This window comes from Neoarius graeffei, chromosome 27, assembly GCF_027579695.1.
Source record: "Neoarius graeffei isolate fNeoGra1 chromosome 27, fNeoGra1.pri, whole genome shotgun sequence".
Lineage (NCBI taxonomy): Eukaryota > Metazoa > Chordata > Actinopteri > Siluriformes > Ariidae > Neoarius > Neoarius graeffei.
The window spans coordinates 31,422,610-31,441,080 of record NC_083595.1 but is presented as its reverse complement, the minus strand read 5'-3'; the positions used below and the strand labels follow the sequence as shown (position 1 = coordinate 31,441,080).

Below are 18,471 nucleotides of genomic sequence, written 5' to 3'. Positions count from 1 at the left end.
CACAGCACGCTAATAGCATGGGGTCGTAGTTATGCTCCATCGACCATTTTGTCTTCTTACAATCACGAGTCTGTGCAGCGATGCCTACTATTACTTATTTTGTCTGCGCCCGTCAAGGGTCACCACAGCGGATAATCACGATCCACGTATTTGATTCGGCATAAATTTTTATCCCAGATGTCCTTCCTGATGCAACCCTCAACCGGCACCAAGTATGCACTGGCTTGGTATTGCATGTCTTTGACCTGTGGGGTAAAAATCCACACCGACACAGGAAGAACATGCAAACTCCACACAGGAAGTCTCCCGTTGGCCATGAAGTCTGAACCCTCCGTTTGCCAGAACGTAAGTAGATCTACAAGTTATAGGACTAAACAAATTCAATCAAAAGTTAGGAACAATAGATCAAGACTCTAGATAGAGATCTATAGAAAATCCAGTCACTAACCTTAAAGCATATACGCAGAACCATAACCTCACTTTTTGTTTATAAAACGCCTTGAGACCTCAAGAATGGCATAGGAATAGTTTTAAGCGTTAACAATAAATCTAATATAGTTATTTTTACATGTAGCGGTCTGAGTGAATGACCTTGACGTCCGTGACGTCACAGCAGAAAGTCTATCGGTCTCATCGCCATTTCCGCTATACTAAAATTACAGAGCTGACTGCAACTCCGATCCTCCATTTTGAGCCAATTTATCGCCATGCCAAGTAGATGCGTTGCAGGCTGGTGCAGCAACACGACAGAAGGTGGATTTACGTTGCATTCATTTCATGGCCCAGGAATATTCAAACTGCAAAGATTTGGATGCGTTTTGCGAGAAGTTCACGGGCACATTGGGCGCCTACGAAGTGGTCTCTCCTCTGCTCTGCACATTTTACTGAAGACTCGTACGAGACCTCTGATCTGTTGAGGAGTGTTGGCTATAAACCCGTATTGAAAGAGTGTGCAGTACCAACAATTAAAGGAAAAGAAAACTATAAGAAAAGGAGAGTAAGTTCAGTTGCACCAGTTCTCCCGGTGTGCAAGCTAAGGGTTGTTGCTAAAACCCGGGATGGAACGGGACAGGACATATTATTGCTCGGGCAGCGACCTCCCCGCGGTTGTTGCTAAAACCGGCAACGTCCCGTCCCGGGTTTTAGTAACTGCCTGAGCCGAGCAGTAATGGCGGAGTACTCAGCATGGAGAGAATGAGTGGACCAGCCGTCCGAGTTCTCCGCTGGATATGCTTGCCTCGGCAGCAATATCTCGCCCTTACGTGGAAGAAGTGAACGAACGGAGGGCTGGCTGGCTCAGCGGGGCAGCTCGAATGCCAACTTTGTGATCGATTTTAACTCTCAAAAATATATATATTTTTTATTCCTGTTTACGCAGCATACAAGAGTCAAGGATGGAGATACTATCCACTCAGAAATGCATTTCAAAATAAAGGTTCTGCGTATTTCCTTTAAAAGGTAAACTGACTTTCAGGTTTTCAAGTGTAGGTCATAAAAAGAATTTTCCCTGACGCCCAGTTATTTTTGTTTAGTGGCCCGAAAGCTACCGAATTTGAAATCACAGACGTAGGGTCTAACATTACCGGATCCCGGCAGTAAATGGATATAATCACAGGAAGGGTTTATTTGTAGGCAACTTACACACAAGGCAAAAGCAGAGTCGTTACACAGACAAGGATCATACGAGGCACCGAGTAACAGCGGTAAGGTGAAAGTCAGAGTCCAGATAAACAGAACAAGATCAAGAACCAGAGTAGCATAAACACAGAAACAAGGGCTTAGTAACAGGAGATACTTAGTATAACGTGAATACTTCAAAGTCTGGATGTATTTGGAGTGCTTATATGCGAGCACCATGATTGCACTCTGATCAGGAACAGGTGTACAGTAATTAATCCTTGCAGCGTGTGTTACTCACTCTGAAGGCAAACACGCATGGACGAAGAGAGCGACAGTTCAAGGAGCACCAAGCACGAACGTGACATCACGAAGCTGTGTATTAAACTAATTTAGGCCCCGGTCACACCGCCCGAACTTTGCTGGAGCGTTCCTGGAGCGGTGAAAAAAATTCATCACCACTCATAACCGTTCACCACCGTTTAACAAAAGTTGGCCCCCGTTAAAGCAACGCCGTATACGCTCGGCCACCGCTGATGTTTCTCGAGGGGCCCTCCTACCGCTCCGAAAGTTTTGAGCTGCACAAAATATTGCGAGCGGTGAGGAGGGGGCAATTTTCCGCCCCGGCAAAGTTCACCCCCGCTCCACCAACGCCCAGTCAAAGTTTGGCACCGCTAGACGCAAGTTCGTGGACGCTTGGGTCCGCTAGGCCAACGCAGAAATCTTGAACGCTGGACCACCGCTGCTTCGCCAGTGTTGCCCGGGCAGCGATTAAACGTTGCACAAACTTCGGTGGAGCGGTTGTAAGCGTTTTACGATCGGACACGGGGTTGCTGGAACGGTGTCGGGCGTTGAAGCAGCTATCCATGGCGGCGATGAACTTTGGTTTGGCGTTGGTATAGAGGTGTCGGAGCGGGACCAGAATTTGGCTATAAATACGGGGAGAAATGGACCAGGAGCTCATTTGGAATCGAGCTGCCGTTGAGTTCAGACCTCATCTATATCGAATTTGCTCAAAGTTACAGTAAAACTGTATCACCATGGATGCTGAGAGACTTGCTATGATTGGTGCTAAACCAACTTTATACCCCCGCCGAGCCAAAGCCCGCATGCGCAGAACGCCGCTATACCAACGCTCGCGTCACCGCTAAACCAACGCTAAAGCAACGCCGGCTTCAGCGGTGCACCGCTAAGCCAACGCCCGTGTTTTCGATTTTTTTCCCATTTTGTGCACAGTGACGAGCGTTGTCGAAATTCACCCCCACCTCCCTACCGTTCAAGGAACGCTCCAGCAAAGTTCGGGCGGTGTGACCGGGGCCTAACTAAGACGTTTCAGATTTGCTTACTTTACTATTTTACAAAAGTAATCCACCTTGTACAGCTGCCCAGTATGGCTAATTTTGCATGAAAGATTCTTTGTCTATAGTGATGCAGCCAAACTGCCCACGATAATCATCGGCACCCTGCCGTCTTGGAAAGCTAGATGGAATACTGCTAAGTTTTCTGTTTTATGATGCTATGGCATTTAAGCAGTATCTTTAATAGAGATAATGAGCATGCAGACTAGCATCAGTGAGCACAAGATAACTTGCACTTGCAGTGTGCATCCTGCTGAGCGTAGACATCTCTGTGCTCGCAGACGTGAAGTGCTCTCACTTGCAGACATGGCAGTTTCTTTGCATGTTTGCTTCGCTGCTGCAACCCCTTTACGTCCGAGAAATCCAGGGCGCCATGTGCTCATTTTAATGACCATGTGCATTGTTACTACTTCTCTGCATGCTCAAGTTGATCACGCTCACGGTCTATTTAAAAAAAAAACAAACAAAAAAACGCTTAAATGCCATATGATGCTTTATCAGCTTATTTGTATCGTAGAAAGATGCTCCTCTTGACATTTTCACTCAGCAGTTTACAGTCTGCTTTGCTTGCCATCACGAGCTGAAAATAGCATCTCTATCAGAGTCATTTCATGTCGCCAGTCATGGATCAGAAATTGGTACTGGAGCATGCTATTTTTAAAATTTTTTCACAAAATACGGGTACAGCATTGAACCAATACTAGCACCGGCTACAAATGTTTTAGTTTAGGAACTGAAGGCAAATTTATCATCAAAATTCTATTTCTCTCATTTTATTAAATATCGGAATGCATTTTTGATAGCCATTTTGTCACCGCTATAGCAAGTTATGAGTGTTTGAAATACGCTATGTAATATATATCAGTCCATATGTCAAAGCGATGGCCGTAAACGAGATTCGCTGAGACCTGTGCGAGACATCGTAGGACGGAAGTAAAACGTACAGCGGAAATCAAAGTGACCAACATCTGCCAACGTTGTCAAAAGACGCGTGCGCCCTCTTTCGAATGCTGATGTAATCAAGCCGGAAGTCTTCCGTGTCCGAAATCGCTCCCTACTCACTATATAGGGCACTATATAGCAGGGATGCCATTTTGCAGTGCTGTCTGAAACCTTAGTGAGGATTATGTGGGAAATGCGCCCAGTATAATACGTATTTATCACAAAACATGCATGCATTTATTATTTTGAAAACCCACCAGACACCTGATCTGGCACGTTTTAATTGTGCGACACTAATGACGTAAATACCAGCGTGACAGACTAGTCCTTATCCTGTCGTCTTTCCAACTCTTCTCTACTCCACGTTGGTTCGAAGTCGTATGGAATAACCTCCATGTCACATACGCGAGGGAGGCAGACATATGTGCAGAAGTAGGCAGTTTAATAAAGTGCAGAATATATACACTGGCAAATTGAAATGATATGGCGATCTGGCCGCTGTGTAAACAGCTTTCAAAATGGCGGCGCCGACACTTCACGTTTGAAGTCTCGCACAAATCTCGTGAAGATCGCGCGGATAAGCGATGCCTGCCGTGGACCATATGAACAACATTCAACATGGCTAAAAACCGAAAAGGCTGATAAGTATAATATAACATGCCAATACGAGTCACGATATAAGGAACCGCAAACGTAATTGAATAACACGTTAATTAAGAAACTAGGCTGCATTTCCGCAGAGAAAATGCAAAGTGTGCTTGCTGAGCTGTAGCAGAACAGCAATTATGCCAACAGGCTAACAGCTAGCATGCTAACAGGCTAAAAGCATACTAACAGGCTAACAGCTAGCATGCTAACAGCATACTAACATGCTAAAAGCTAGCATGTTAACGCTAACATTCTAATAGATAACATGCTAACAGCTAACATTTTAACATGCTAATGATTAACATGCTATTTGTTAAAATTCTCACACTTTAAGGCTAATATGCTGACTGCTATCATGCTAACAGGCTACTGTCTAGTATGTTAACTTTTAGCATGCTAACACACCGAGGGTGACATGCTAACATGCTAACAATTAGCATGCTAACATGCTCAGGCGAATTCGCTAACAGCAAACATGCGAACTCTGCATGCTACTATGCTAATCCTAACATGTTAACAGCTCTCGTGATAACATGCTAATGGTGAACCTGCTAACAACTGGCGAGCTAACAACAGGCATGCTATCGTAATGGGTAACATGCTAACAGCTAGCATGATAACGTGAATGCTTATATGCTAATTGCTATCGTGTGCGCGTAAGTATTCCTAATAAAGTGGCCAGATTTGCTGTCAAAGTCTCAAATGAGCAGATCCTTGCCAAATGCATCATCACCTATGGGGGAAGGGAGGAATGACTCAGTCAAGCTTCCATTGATTAGCGGCAAAATGGAGAAAAAATGGACGGATGAAAGGCAAGACAAAGACGAGTGCGGGTCAGAACCGATATCACAGTGTGTGATGGTGATTTGGCCTGAGGTGCCGTATGAAGTTTGGTGGATGTGTGGTGAAGTGTTACTGAGCAAAACTCCATTCATTTGAATGGGGCCAAAAATCAATGGAAGCCTATGGAGGTAAAAAGAGATGCGTGAAAACCAAGGAAAAGACGAGTGCAGGTCTCAGATGAGGGGATGGATCTGTGCGGGGACTTGGCCTGAGGCATCAAGTGAAGTTTCTTGAAGTTTGGTCACTTGGTTAAAAAAATTGATGGAGAGTGAAAGTTTTTCTCCTGAAACAGCATTCATTTTCAATGGGGCCAAAAATCAATGCAAGCCTGTGGAGGAAAAAGGGATGAGCAAAAAGAAAGGAAAAATATGAGTGCGGGTCAGAACTGATTGCATGTATGTGTCGGGGGAGTTGGCCTGAAGTATCACATGAGGTTTGGTGCATCTGCGATGGAGCGTGTCCGAGTAGGACGATTCAATTCATGAGCCCTATTCATTCTCTATGGGAAAAAAAAAGAAAAACGACAAGAACAAGAGAACGGGCGCGTTGATCCAAAAGCTGTATACAAGCACACTACACCACTTCAGGCCAGACGTCTCAGAGTTGGAACGGTGTCTCTATCTCGAACGCCCTAGGAGGAGGAGTGGATCCAAAAAGCATGTCGGAATAAGGCAGAATAAGTAAACTTAAGAAGAACAAGAGTGTGTGCTTGCCTTTGGCTGCTGTGTGCTTGAGCAAGCACACTAATAAAGCAAGTTTAAAAATGACTTCAGTTCCTCTTTAACATGCCACATATAGAGATGAAAGTGGAGCAAAGAAAAAAAATCCTGAACTTTTGAAAGTCAAACTAAGATGGGGGGGGTCGGGGGGCAACGTCCCTCGAAAAAATTTTAACAACATAGCATGCAAAACCCTGCATTCTAGTGCATTTTAGTACTTATTTTCACTAAAACAAGTTATAACTTTTAAGCCTTTTTCTTTCATGTACATTAATGATTAACATGTCAAAAATATCAAATTTAATCCCCCTAGTTAATGAGTAATTTTCAGGAGTGCATTTAGACAACGCGGTGATGTTCCTGCTACACAGTTCATTACTTTGAAAAAATCAGACAGTTGAAGGTAAACTCAGCAAAATCCCAAAACAGTACTGTTAAAAAGTCTGTTAGAGTTTCTAAAGCTTTCAGGTTTCAATGTTGGGGACATTGAGCCTCGTTTATCAATCTTTTAGTAGAGTTGTGCGTTTGCATAAGCTAAAGTGAACTAAACATTTCCAATTCATATTTATGCGAGTTGGAGCCAATTGTTTACATGAGTTCGTATTGTCTGTAAATTTAAACACCAATGAATACCAAATTTCTCACGCAAATCAGGGGCGTAGGGTGTGTGTGTGTCACACACTGACTGGCAGCCTGAGTGCATTATGTAACAAAAAATAATTACCACTGCTAATTTTAGGCAGTTTCGAAACCGGCTCTTCCATTATTGCTGTTTCTTCCACGTTTTCTTGATGTTGTGTTCTAGAAACGGCACTAAAACTTAGCTTCGAAACCACAAAATGCAACTTTGATGGAAAAAAATATATATAATAAATTGCTTACCTCTCTTCACGTCGAAAGAAGGAGGAAAGTTTTGCTTGTTTTGACATGGTGAATTATTAACACGAGAAAATACTCGTAATTCGCAACTAAAAAGACTGCAGCTACACTGGCAGCTTGAACATTCTTTCTAGTGCGATTGTGTTGCACTTGCGCAGAACAGTATCAGTCTTGTGCGCCTGAAGGCGCGCGTCTAACGAGTTCCGGCACGCGCGCCGTTAACAAACACCACCTGTCTTTAATCAATGAACTATGTTTGGGCTATTTAAGGACCGCGCCCATGCAAGGACGATGCGAAGTATTACGCCGCATCTAGGAACGCGTAAAATCCGAAAAATAAATTTCTCAATTCGGAAAACCGGAGATTTTCAAGAGTTTTGTCAAATATCCGGATTTCCAGGTAAATCCGGAAGACTTTCATCTATACACATATTGCACCAATGTCATTCTGCACTTCACACCACAGACTCCACTACTGTAGTATTCTGGAGCATAATATTACATTAATCGCTCAGCCTTGCTTTGAAAAAATAGTCACGCTTCACTTTCATATTATGTCCATTAGCATTCTATAACTACAGCATTCATTACGCAGAATATTTCCTATAAAATCAACCGGCACTTCAATTCCCCGGTCATCAAATCAGGAAATCTGACTTTTCTTTAAAGCTTATTTATGTATTTTCTGTTTTTCATAGTGCAGTTTTCTTCCATAAACAGTTTCTAAAAGTATTCCTGAAAGACACACATTCGCTGTTCATCACAAATGCCAGACACGGCACAGACAATCGTACCTAATGTTGTTCTTGAGGATTTTCAAACAACTGTTGCACTTGAACGTCGTGTTGGACTTCTGTTCCCGGGCAGCAGACTGATCACCCTCGCATTTCCCGTAGTAAAACTCAGACACCAGCATGATGATCTTCCCTCGCTCCGTTTCATAAATTCGCACTGGCATCGCAGCTCGGTCTGTCTTCGAGGTTGAAGGGAGAATTGTGTCCAGTAGGTTTGGGCAGCAGCTCTGAAACATGCAAGAAGAAGAATATCAACTCAGCATGCCAAAGACTTACTTTTCTGCAACTTAAAAAAAAAAAAAAAAAACCACACCTTTCATAAGGAGATCAAAGGGTAAAGTCATCACCAGCTCACCTGCATGTGAGTTTTTAAAGGGTCCATCAAGTTAAAGTGAATGTGACATTTGGGACACTTCCTCGTCAAAGGGGTCTCGTTCTCTGTTGCAAACAAAATTTTCTTGCTGAATAAAATCAATTGTGGAATACAATGAAAACCTTTCAAACAATACAGCGAATGAAAACAAACCCATGTCGATTTTGGTTCTTTTAGATGTGCCGTTGTTCGAGTCAGGCAGGGCGTTGCGTTTCATTTTTCCGTTATCTGGGATCAAAGACAAAATCACGAGAAAAGAGAGATAGATAAGTAGAGAGACTACGGTGAGCAGAAATCATATGATAATACTCCATCATGTACATACGCAGCACACCTCGGTTGTTCACTGCTTGTAGAGTAGGTGGGATGTGTTTCGACGAGCTCACCGAGCTGGATTTGCTTTGAGGGCTGTGCTGGACAGTGTGTGGGCTGGCACTGGAGTGAGACTGGCTAGAGATGTCAGCAGGGCCCTGGACGTTGGACAGCGTCACCACGTTGTTTTGGATTAACTGCACTTGGGGCCGGTGGATGACACCTGGCACTGGTTTAGGCGGTGAAGCTACCTGCTGCACCATCGGCTGACCTGCTGCATTTTCAGAAAGTCCATAAAGAGGAAACAGACGCCCTGCGCTAACCTGATTTTGAGACGTTTTCAATACATTTTTAAGATTCACGGTTTTTGTTTTTTTTTTCAATATTTTAAACAGCTAATGATTAAAACAGAGTTCCGGAGATGCTGCATACCTGGCACAACAGTGAATGATGTTCCTTGTGGATACTGAGAGCCCATGGATGTGACGAACGAGGAGTTATTATTGTTGAGGTTTTGTGGTGATGCCACTATATAACCCTGAAAAGAATACAAAAAACACACGCACACAAACCCGAGGTTCAGCACCGAGCCTGAACAGAACTCATTCTGCAATTATAAGGTTCAGTCCATGTTAAATCACTGGTACTCATGATCATTTACAATTTTATACAAAAGAAGCCATTATTGTAATACAAAAATTTATGTCCGTACCATGGATTGAAGAGGCTTTAGTTTAAAGTGCATATCACAGGTAAATTCAGGAGCAAGATCAATGTAATTCTCCTATTTTATATTAAACTTTGGTCAAATATCTGTCACATTTTGCACATTTTTTTTTTACCTTGCGCAATACCAGAAAAATTCAGTTGAAATCAAGCCATTTGAGGCGAATTGGTCCGCCTCTGAAAAAACTTGCCATTTGGATTTCCCAGCAAACATTGATTTTCGTGACGTCGCGTGCGGGACGCCTCCTTCTGAATCCTACGTCAGCGCTGGTTTGTTTATGAGAAAACGACCTGGTGGTTTTCTGCAAATTTCTTCAACATTATCACGTAATTATTAAAATGGTTAACAGATGTATCATAGGAGGGTGTAGCAACACCAATCTTGATGGGATTAGTACTCATCGTTCTCCAAATGACCGGACAAAGAGAGAGAAATGGGAGCGCTTCGCGTGAGACACCCAGAAGCCGAGGACCAAAGCACAGCCGAGAAAAAGACCAAGAAAATCGGCAATTCACAAGTTGACTGTTGCCAGGGTAAGAAATAATTGACATCTCATTATAGTCTTCATCCAAAGGTGAAGGAACATTGCGCTCAGGTGACAATTCCATATTTCAATGCAAAATCGCTAGCTGCTAAACTTGGGCTACACAGGCTGTGCACTGAAACCGTGCAAGCTCGCACAGCCTGCTGGCGCTTCCGCAGATAACGTCATGAATCTGGCTCCAGACTCCCTTGGGATTTTTCCAGACGCGTTTTATATTTTTCTGCTGTAGATAGATGGCCTTGTGCAAAATTACCCTTCTGGATGAGTGTGTAAAGGGACATACTTTCATATAAAAAAAAAACGAAATTGGTCCAGGATATGCACTTTAAAGGTTCTGGTGGTGGCTTTAAAATTTCACTGACCCCTAACACAACTGGGGGGGAAAAAAACAAAAACAAAAACAATGCTTAATCTAATCTAAATACAAACCCGGGTTATAAAATTACAATAAAAGGTTTTCATTAAAACAAAAAGCACTGCATGTTTCATATTACTTTGTATGAAAAAACATCTGAGGAGATTAACGAGAAATAAAATGAAACATGACAAATTTACATGCTTCTTTGCACCCCAAGCACATTTTTATAAATCATCTAAGCAATCATCATTTTACCAATGTATGACTCAAATTACACACAACATATTCTGTGCCCAAGCCCAAATATAACCCTTTTCCACCAAATCAGTTCCAGGGCTGGTTCGGGGTCAGTGCTGGTTCACAACTCGTTCAACTTGCGAGCCAGCTGAGAACCAGTTTGCTTTTCCATAGCTCGCGGTACTAAGGGAAGCCACGTCATTACGTCGTTGTATACGTCAGTTACGTCGCTGTATACGTCAGTTACGTCGCTACGTTTGCATAAACCTTGGCATGAATATCGAAGCAAAAACAACACGGAAGCAGCAGCAGCAACAACAATAATAATAAATGACTTCGCGTTTGTACAGCTGCTGCTTCTTGTCGCTTAAAAATGGCGATCTTTCGTGGTCTTGTTATTGTTGTTGGTCTTAACAACTCCGCCCCCCCCACTGACGTAAGCGGTTCTTTCCTCTGGCCCAGCAGAGAGTTGGTGCTACCCTGGAACCGGTTTTTCTGGCCCCAGAGCCAGTTCTTTGTCAGTGGAAACCGAAAACCCGGTTCCAAACTAAGCACTGGCCCCGAACCAGCCCTGGAACTGCTTTGGTGGAAAAGGGGCAATAGTGGCCTAGTCCAAGTCTAGCTAAGCATCCATGAGTGCTGCAGTTTGAGTACCAAAACCACCAACTTAAATACGGAGCCGTTTACAAACGCTGCCCCACACGCGTTATGACATTAACATGTGAATGGCAGCAAACTGTCCTGGACTGAGGCTACATCCACACGACAACGAGATTTTTTTTTTTAAATATCGCGTCCACATGGGCAACGGATCAGTTAAATTTCGGGTCCACATGGCAACGCAATGCTTGCTGAAAACGATGCAATACACTGCCACACCTCTAGGTGCGCTGTAAGACGGTCCCATCGGAGACACCAGAACAATAGAAGAAGTAGACGCATGCGCATAAACCCCTTCTTCTGTAGCAACAGCCACATTAGCTTCCGCAGTGTTTGGACTAAAGACTCTGCCCTAAGGGCTATTCTCTCTCTCTCTCTCTCTCTCTCTCTCACTTTGCACCATTACACAGTAAATATTCACAGTGAAAATATTTTGTAAGTGCGTTTCATGAACCAAGTTATAGGATTTGTTGACAACTCGCATCGAGTTCGTTACACTTCTACCCGGCGTGAAGCACTCACAGTCATGTGGTTGTGACATCATCGTAAAAAAATCCGTTCTACTCATCCAGACGACTTCGCAACGGTGCCGTTGCCAGATCTTTCCACTCTGGAACCCGTTCTCAAAAGATTTCGTTTTGGGGCACCCAAAACGCCGGTGCCATGTGGACGCCAGGCCGAAACAAACAATTTTATCAGATTCACTTGAATCCGCTGCCATGTGGACAGGGCCTGAGACAGCCCATAAAGTAAATATCAAGTTTGGATGCAGACCCAACATATATACAGCTCAGAACGTGATCTGATCTGATGGACTGTCTACTGACTTGAGCAAACTCAGACATCATCTAGGCCAGACCTGGGCATTTTACGGCCCGCGGGCCGCATCCGGCCCTTTGGTTCATTCTGACCGGCCCGCGTAAGGTTAATTAGAAATTACAAAATAAACGTATTTTCTAATTTTACCTCATGCATGGACTGAATGTGCATTGCTTTTATTTTGAAGTTGTGTTCAACAAAAACACAATGCGCACGACATGAACATGACATGAAATCCCACGAAATCTAATCCCGCGATAACTACTTCCGTAATTTGTCCAGACCAACCACAAATTTGTACGTCATCCTTCAAACGGTCCAGCCAATCACATAGTGTGATGTCACCAGCAGGCGCCGGAGCCCGAGCCAATCTGTAGATCTGATTCCTACACCGAATCGACGTTGTTGTGAGCAGGTCACAAGACGACTTTAGCCCCCAAAATGTCCGCAAAAAGAAGAAAGGTAGATGCCGAATGCAGGGCTTTCAACAAACATGAGGAGACATGCTCAGAAGATGTTTGTTCTCTTTGGCTCTACCTACAAATGTGAACAAACATTTTCAGTGATGAAGTTTAACAAATCCAGGTATAGATCCTCTCTCACTGATGATCATCTGTCAGCTGTGCTTCGCATCTCCACCTCAGACATTCAACCTGACTCTGATGCACTCGTTAAAGACCAACAGAGACGAGATTTCTCTCACTGAACAAATAAAAAACTGAAAAACACCAAATGAGGTGATTAGACTACAAATGTGGGCATCATTATTATAATATGATGCATCTTGCTTGATATTTGGAGTAGAAAGACAATATTGTGATGTCTTTATTGTGTTTTGGGCTGAATGTGACTGAGAAAAAAAGGTACAAACGTTCACATTTTGTTAACCATTGTTTTGGGAAATTTGATTGAATAAATGACATTGTTTGTAAGGCAACCTCGTTTTTTCCAGACTCTTACCAGTCTTAGCAGCTTGTAAAAACAACGTTATTTATTGCTTTAGATAAAGAAATACAATTAATATTATGCAGAATTTAGTTCAGCCTTTTGGTCCGGCCCGCCACAAAATTTTCCGTTTCTCATGTGGCCCCATGGAAAAAATAATTGCCCACCCCTGATCTAGGCATAAACAAAAACAAGCACACAGTCTGAATTATCATCATGGCAAAACAGTAAGGCCATTATTAAAAAATGTTCTGTTTCCGGTCCACCAGCCGGGTGAGTGCCGTTTGTGCGGTTGAAATTTTTTTTTTAATGCCGTTTTTTCGGGTTCGTAAATCTAAAATTGGACTTGACATTTACGCATTCCCAGGGCTTTCCACTAAGGGCCTCTGCATGCTCTTGCGACAAGGCTTTCGCAGATAGCTTTTCGCAGACAGTTGTAATTTATCGTTGAGCGGGGAGTAATAGGCGTGCACGATGTTATTCACCGCCACAACGCAAGGGGTCGCGAAGTCGTGAAATCGCTAGGAATAGTTGGTGGGTGTGGTTAGTGGAGTGTTTATCCTCCGGTTACTTATAATGACTAGAACTGGAGTCGTATAGATGTACGTACTTCCTCACTTCCTCGATCAACCGCTCTTCGTGCTGCTCCATCTTCGCTCGTGTTTTTAAAAATGGCGGTTGTGAAAACAAACCAAACCGGGAAAGTAGGGAAGCGGAAGTGCGTGTACAGCGGATGTAGAGTGGACCAATCAGAGCCCTCTTGTCTGCGACGCTGTCTGCGAGGCTTCTGCGGTGGTCACAATTTTTGGGAGGTGTGCGCAGAGCGTCTGCGAAGGTGGGGGGGGGGGGGGGGCTACGCTGACACTATCTGCGACGCCATCTGCGAGGACTGGGTTGTCAGCATAAATTGGCCTTAAGGCTCATACTAGCCAGCCATGACAAATAAGTAGCCAGCTTGGGGGGGGGGGGGGGGGGGGGGGGGTAAACACAAAATAAACTCCTGTGCACGCAGTTCCCAGGATTAAATGTATTTTCCACAGACCATTTATTTATTCACTTTACTCAAATACAAAGTAAAATGGCAGTAAATCTTCTTTCTTTTCTTGCGTATTGCATCATGAGGCGTTCCTGGCTTGTAAATCTCTTATTTTCGGTGCATGACACATTCACGCAGCTGAGCATGCTATGAATTAACAACGACAACGGTCTGCAGTGGGGCTACACAATTAAACACTCAGCGAACATTTCTCCATTTGTGTATGAAAATACACTCCAACCACTCAGTTTGGGTTCATTTACAACCAACGGCGTCTTTTGATGCCAGCACGTAATTGAACGAGAGAAGACTGGTTTACCGGAGACAAAATAAGCGTTATCTCTGCTTCTGTTCCCTCCGATGTTGCCTCCGACGGCCCTGACACACTACTGCCTCCGCTGAGTGCATGCGCGCACACACCGCATGTCGGGGCCTCGGATGAGTTACTCTCCCTTGATCAACGAAGTCGGCAGGGAATTTGTGGTTATCGGTACAAACAGCGCGAATCACAACTTAAATGAGTGTGGTTCAGTTTGACATTATTGTCAGTCCGTTAGATAAACATTTAATTTTATTAAAATCGAAAATTAATATTTAGAGCCTGTGGGCTACAAAAATAATATTCATTAAAGTAGCCGGCTAGACTTAATTGTGTAGTAGTCGGCTGTGTGGCCGGCAGCCGGCGCTTGTGGAAAGCCCTGCATTCCACGCAGAATATAGAATTGAATCAGCTCTGCGCATGCGCCGTGCGGCACAAAAAAATGACAGCCACCATGAAGGAAGGAGATCCGGAGTTTTCAAACATTTGCTTAAGTGTGAAATCGCAAAATGGTATTCTAGCGAACAACAAAATAGTAAAGATTCAGAAAAACAAATCATTCAGTGATCATTTTAATAGTGTAATTTCATCCGAACTAGGCCTAACGCTCGATTTAGAACTACAAAAAGTCTGTGTGTCGGACATTTTAAGTACCTTTGTAAAAGTTTTGCAAATGTTGCAGTCAGCATTTAAAATGCTAACTTAAAGTTTTTGTACAAGTTTCAGTTGATTAAACTGTCACATTTTATTAAATGTGTCTGCTTTTGTAATAAAAAAGTACTGAAAGAAAAAGCAAACAGAATTGCGATTTCTTATCCATCCATATACTGTATATGTATTTTATATATACACATATATATATATATATATACACACATATATATATACACACATATATATATATACACACACGTGTATATATATATATATATATATATATATATATATATATATATATATACACACACATATATATATATATATATATACACACACACACACATATATATATATACACACATACATATATATATATATATATATATATATATATACACACACACACACACACATATATATATATATATACACACATATATATACACACACATATATATACACACACATATATATATATATATATATATATATATATATATATATATATATATATATATATAAATATAAAATCCCTCCCTCCCTACTGAAAATTTTTTTGCTCACCCGGTGGACAGGAAACGGATTTTTTTAAAGGATGGCCTAAGATCCCAGTTTCTGCCATAGCAACTAGTAATGTAGAAAACAAAAATTTGGGCTTGAACCAAAGTTCGGGACATGCTTCTGGCTGCCGCTTCTCACCAGAGCTTTTTTTTTTTTTTCTTTCTTTTTTAATTTTCATTTTATTTATTTATTTTTTCTGTGTGTTTGTGTGGTTTGATGTTTGAGTGTTTTGTCCGCCGGTTGTGGTGTAGCTCCGGACCCAGTTTTGGACGTTGGTTCCCTCCAGGCCTTGGATCGCTGTGGGTGATGCCTGTGCTCCCAGCTGTGGACTGCAGTGAGCTCGCTGCTCATTTAACATTCATGGTTGTCCAGTGCTCTGCGCTTTAATGCTTGGCGTGATGTTCCGAGCGATGTTGCTCGGTGGCGTCGCGGCGGCTGTGCAGGCGGTTTGGGACACACCAGCGCTCTGCGTGGCGGAGCTTCTGTGCTCGCTTTGTGGATCCACGGCGTGGTGTTTGAGCGATGTGGCTGACGGCGTCACAGCGGCTGTGCTGGAGATGTGGGACTCGTTTTCATGCGCCTTTTGATGGGACTGTGGCTGCTACACCACTGGAATTACATCCTGACTCCTACTTGATGGACTTTTTACTTTTATTTTTTATTATTTATTCATTCATTCATTTATTTATTTATTATTTTTTATTGGTTTTTTTTCTTTGTCTATAATTGTAAAGCGTCCTTGGGTTTCTTGAAAGGCGCTATACAAGTTGAACTTATTATTATTATTATTATGCTTCTCACACACACCACCAGGGCTTTACATTAACTTTTTTGCTCACCGGCCACTGTGGCTAGTGGTTTTCCCGAGTCACTAGCCGTTCAGCCTTTTCACCTGCCACAATTTTGTTGCCAGGAAATCGCAGTTTTTTCTTCACCGTGATACGTTAAAGTTCGGAAGATCTAGATTTAATTATGAATGGCAGCGTATACTGTATCTCTACAGTAGCACTCAAGTATTCAGTGCTGTTCAGGTAGCTCCCGATATGAAAACATGCAACCAATTCAGACAAAAGTATAAACAGAGTATTCTGTTTATTGAACTCAAATTCAAGCCCCTTACAATATGAAATATCGTATAATATGAAAAATAACATTCAGTACAACTGAACTGATTCTAATATTAAAAGTCCAATTCAAAGCATTCATCATTGAAAAACATTTGATATTTTGATATGCAAGTATTGTGTATTATCAAGTATCTTTAATAGTGTGTGTGTGAGAACATGTGTAGAGAGAGACATTAAATGTCCTCATTACATTCATCATCAAAGGAGTCTGAATGGTCCATGAAAAATGCTCTCTGTGACCTGAGGCTTCCAGCAGGCCGTAAGTTGATAGCTGGGGCAGGATCAACTTCTTGCCAATCGCGTGAACGTTTCTAAACATCCTCTCCAGCTCAGCCAACTTCATGACAGCCAGGGACTGAAAGCAATGCTGTCCTGTAGTGACCAGCCGTCTTCGCCTGCTTTGATGTTATAGTACCGATGTGTGCATTTGACTTTTCGTGGTCCTATATAGTTTCGAGTTTAAAATTACTGGTGCCTGTCTTTGCCAGACTTTCTACAGTCTTCGCAGTACATGGTATTTTCGGTTTTGCTATGAACTAGCCAACCTCGCCCTAACTTCCATTTGTCATTAAACTGTCTTATCTTCCTATTAGTGTCCTGTTCATCTCTGCCCCTTTTTTCCTGAGCAGCAGGATTTGAAACTCCAGCGAGATGCCGCCACATAGTGCGCTTGTCAGTCGTCAGCAACTTTGTTGCTTCGTTCATTAACCGCAAGTTACCGTATCGCTGATTTTATCTGAGACGTTAACGAACATTCTCAACAATTCTAACATGTTGTCAGAATGTTTATGCAGGTGCTCATGGGAGTTGTAGGCACGTAATATTACATTGCAATGCGTTTATTATATCAGATGCCTTCAGAGAAAACTACAATTAAAATATATTGTCATACCACAGAATAAACCACCCGCCAAAGTGGCTAGTGAGACTGAAGTTATTACCCACCAAAGCCGAATGTTACCCGCATTTGGCGAGTGCTAATGTAAAGCCCTGACACACACACACACACACACACACACACACAAAAAACCCAGCTTATTTTATTTAAATTAAATTTTTGGTATCACTGCATAATTACGTTTGTTTATTTAGTATTTTATTTGATGCTTTTAAAACCTAATCATAAAACAAGAAGCTAATTAATTCTTCTGCAATTCTTCCTTCTTAAATAGCTAAAGTGCTAAAGTTTCACTGTAAAAGACACCAGACAACTATGAAAATGCTGTACATGTATGATATGAATAGGGAATGGGACACAGTTTAGAGAGCAATTCATGTAACACAGATGAGCAGTTGAGACAAATCAGGGAACAGAGTGAGATACAAGGATTGAGCAATCCAAGAAATGTAGACTCAAGGCCAATTTATGCTGACAACCCAGTCCTCGCAGATGGCGTCTGTGAAGCCCCCCCCTCGCAGACACTCTGCGCGCACCTCCCAAAAATTGTGACCACCGCAGACAGCGTCGCAGACAAGAGGGCTCTGATTGGTCCACTCTACATCCGCTGTACACGCACTTCCGCTTCCCTACTTTCCCGGTTTGTTTTGTTTTCACGACCGCCATTTTTAAAAACACGAGCGAAGATGGAGCAGTACGAAGAGCGGTTGATCGAGGAAGTGAGGAAGTACGTACATCTATACGACTCCAGTTCTAGTCATTATAAGTAACCGGAGGATAAACACTCCACTAACCACACCCACCAACTACTCCTAGCGATTTAGCGACTTCGCGCCCCCTTGCATTGTGACGGTGAATAACATCGCGCACGTCTATTACTCCCCGCTCAACGATAAATTACAACTGTCTGCGAAAAGCTATCTGCGAAAGCCTTGTCGCAAGAGCATGCAGAGGCCTTAAGGGGAGCAACCCAGGGGGACATGAGTCACGAGGAACAGTGCGGGGGATGAGGATCTAAAACGTGACCTGGCCAGACATGGACTGCAGCGTGACCCGAGAAACACCGATCAGGAAGCAAACAAGAGAATACATATT

At 42.8% G+C, this 18,471-nt stretch overlaps 1 protein-coding gene across 2 annotated transcripts in view; it reads right to left on the bottom strand.

Annotated features, from left to right (window-relative positions):
* Positions 1-18,471, bottom strand: part of znf280d (zinc finger protein 280D) — a 68,640-nt gene that overhangs the window by 26,283 nt on the left and 23,886 nt on the right. Inside the window, exons 4-8 of one of the 2 annotated variants that reach the window (XM_060911632.1) lie at positions 8,918-9,023; positions 8,508-8,759; positions 8,327-8,401; positions 8,156-8,238; positions 7,801-8,027 (exon numbers count right to left, since the gene is read on the bottom strand). In XM_060911632.1, the coding sequence (XP_060767615.1) occupies positions 7,801-8,027; positions 8,156-8,238; positions 8,327-8,401; positions 8,508-8,759; positions 8,918-9,023 (743 nt within the window). The remainder of the gene's footprint in view (positions 1-7,800; positions 8,028-8,155; positions 8,239-8,326; positions 8,402-8,507; positions 8,760-8,917; positions 9,024-18,471) is intronic. The other variant, XM_060911633.1, reaches the window with a different exon arrangement.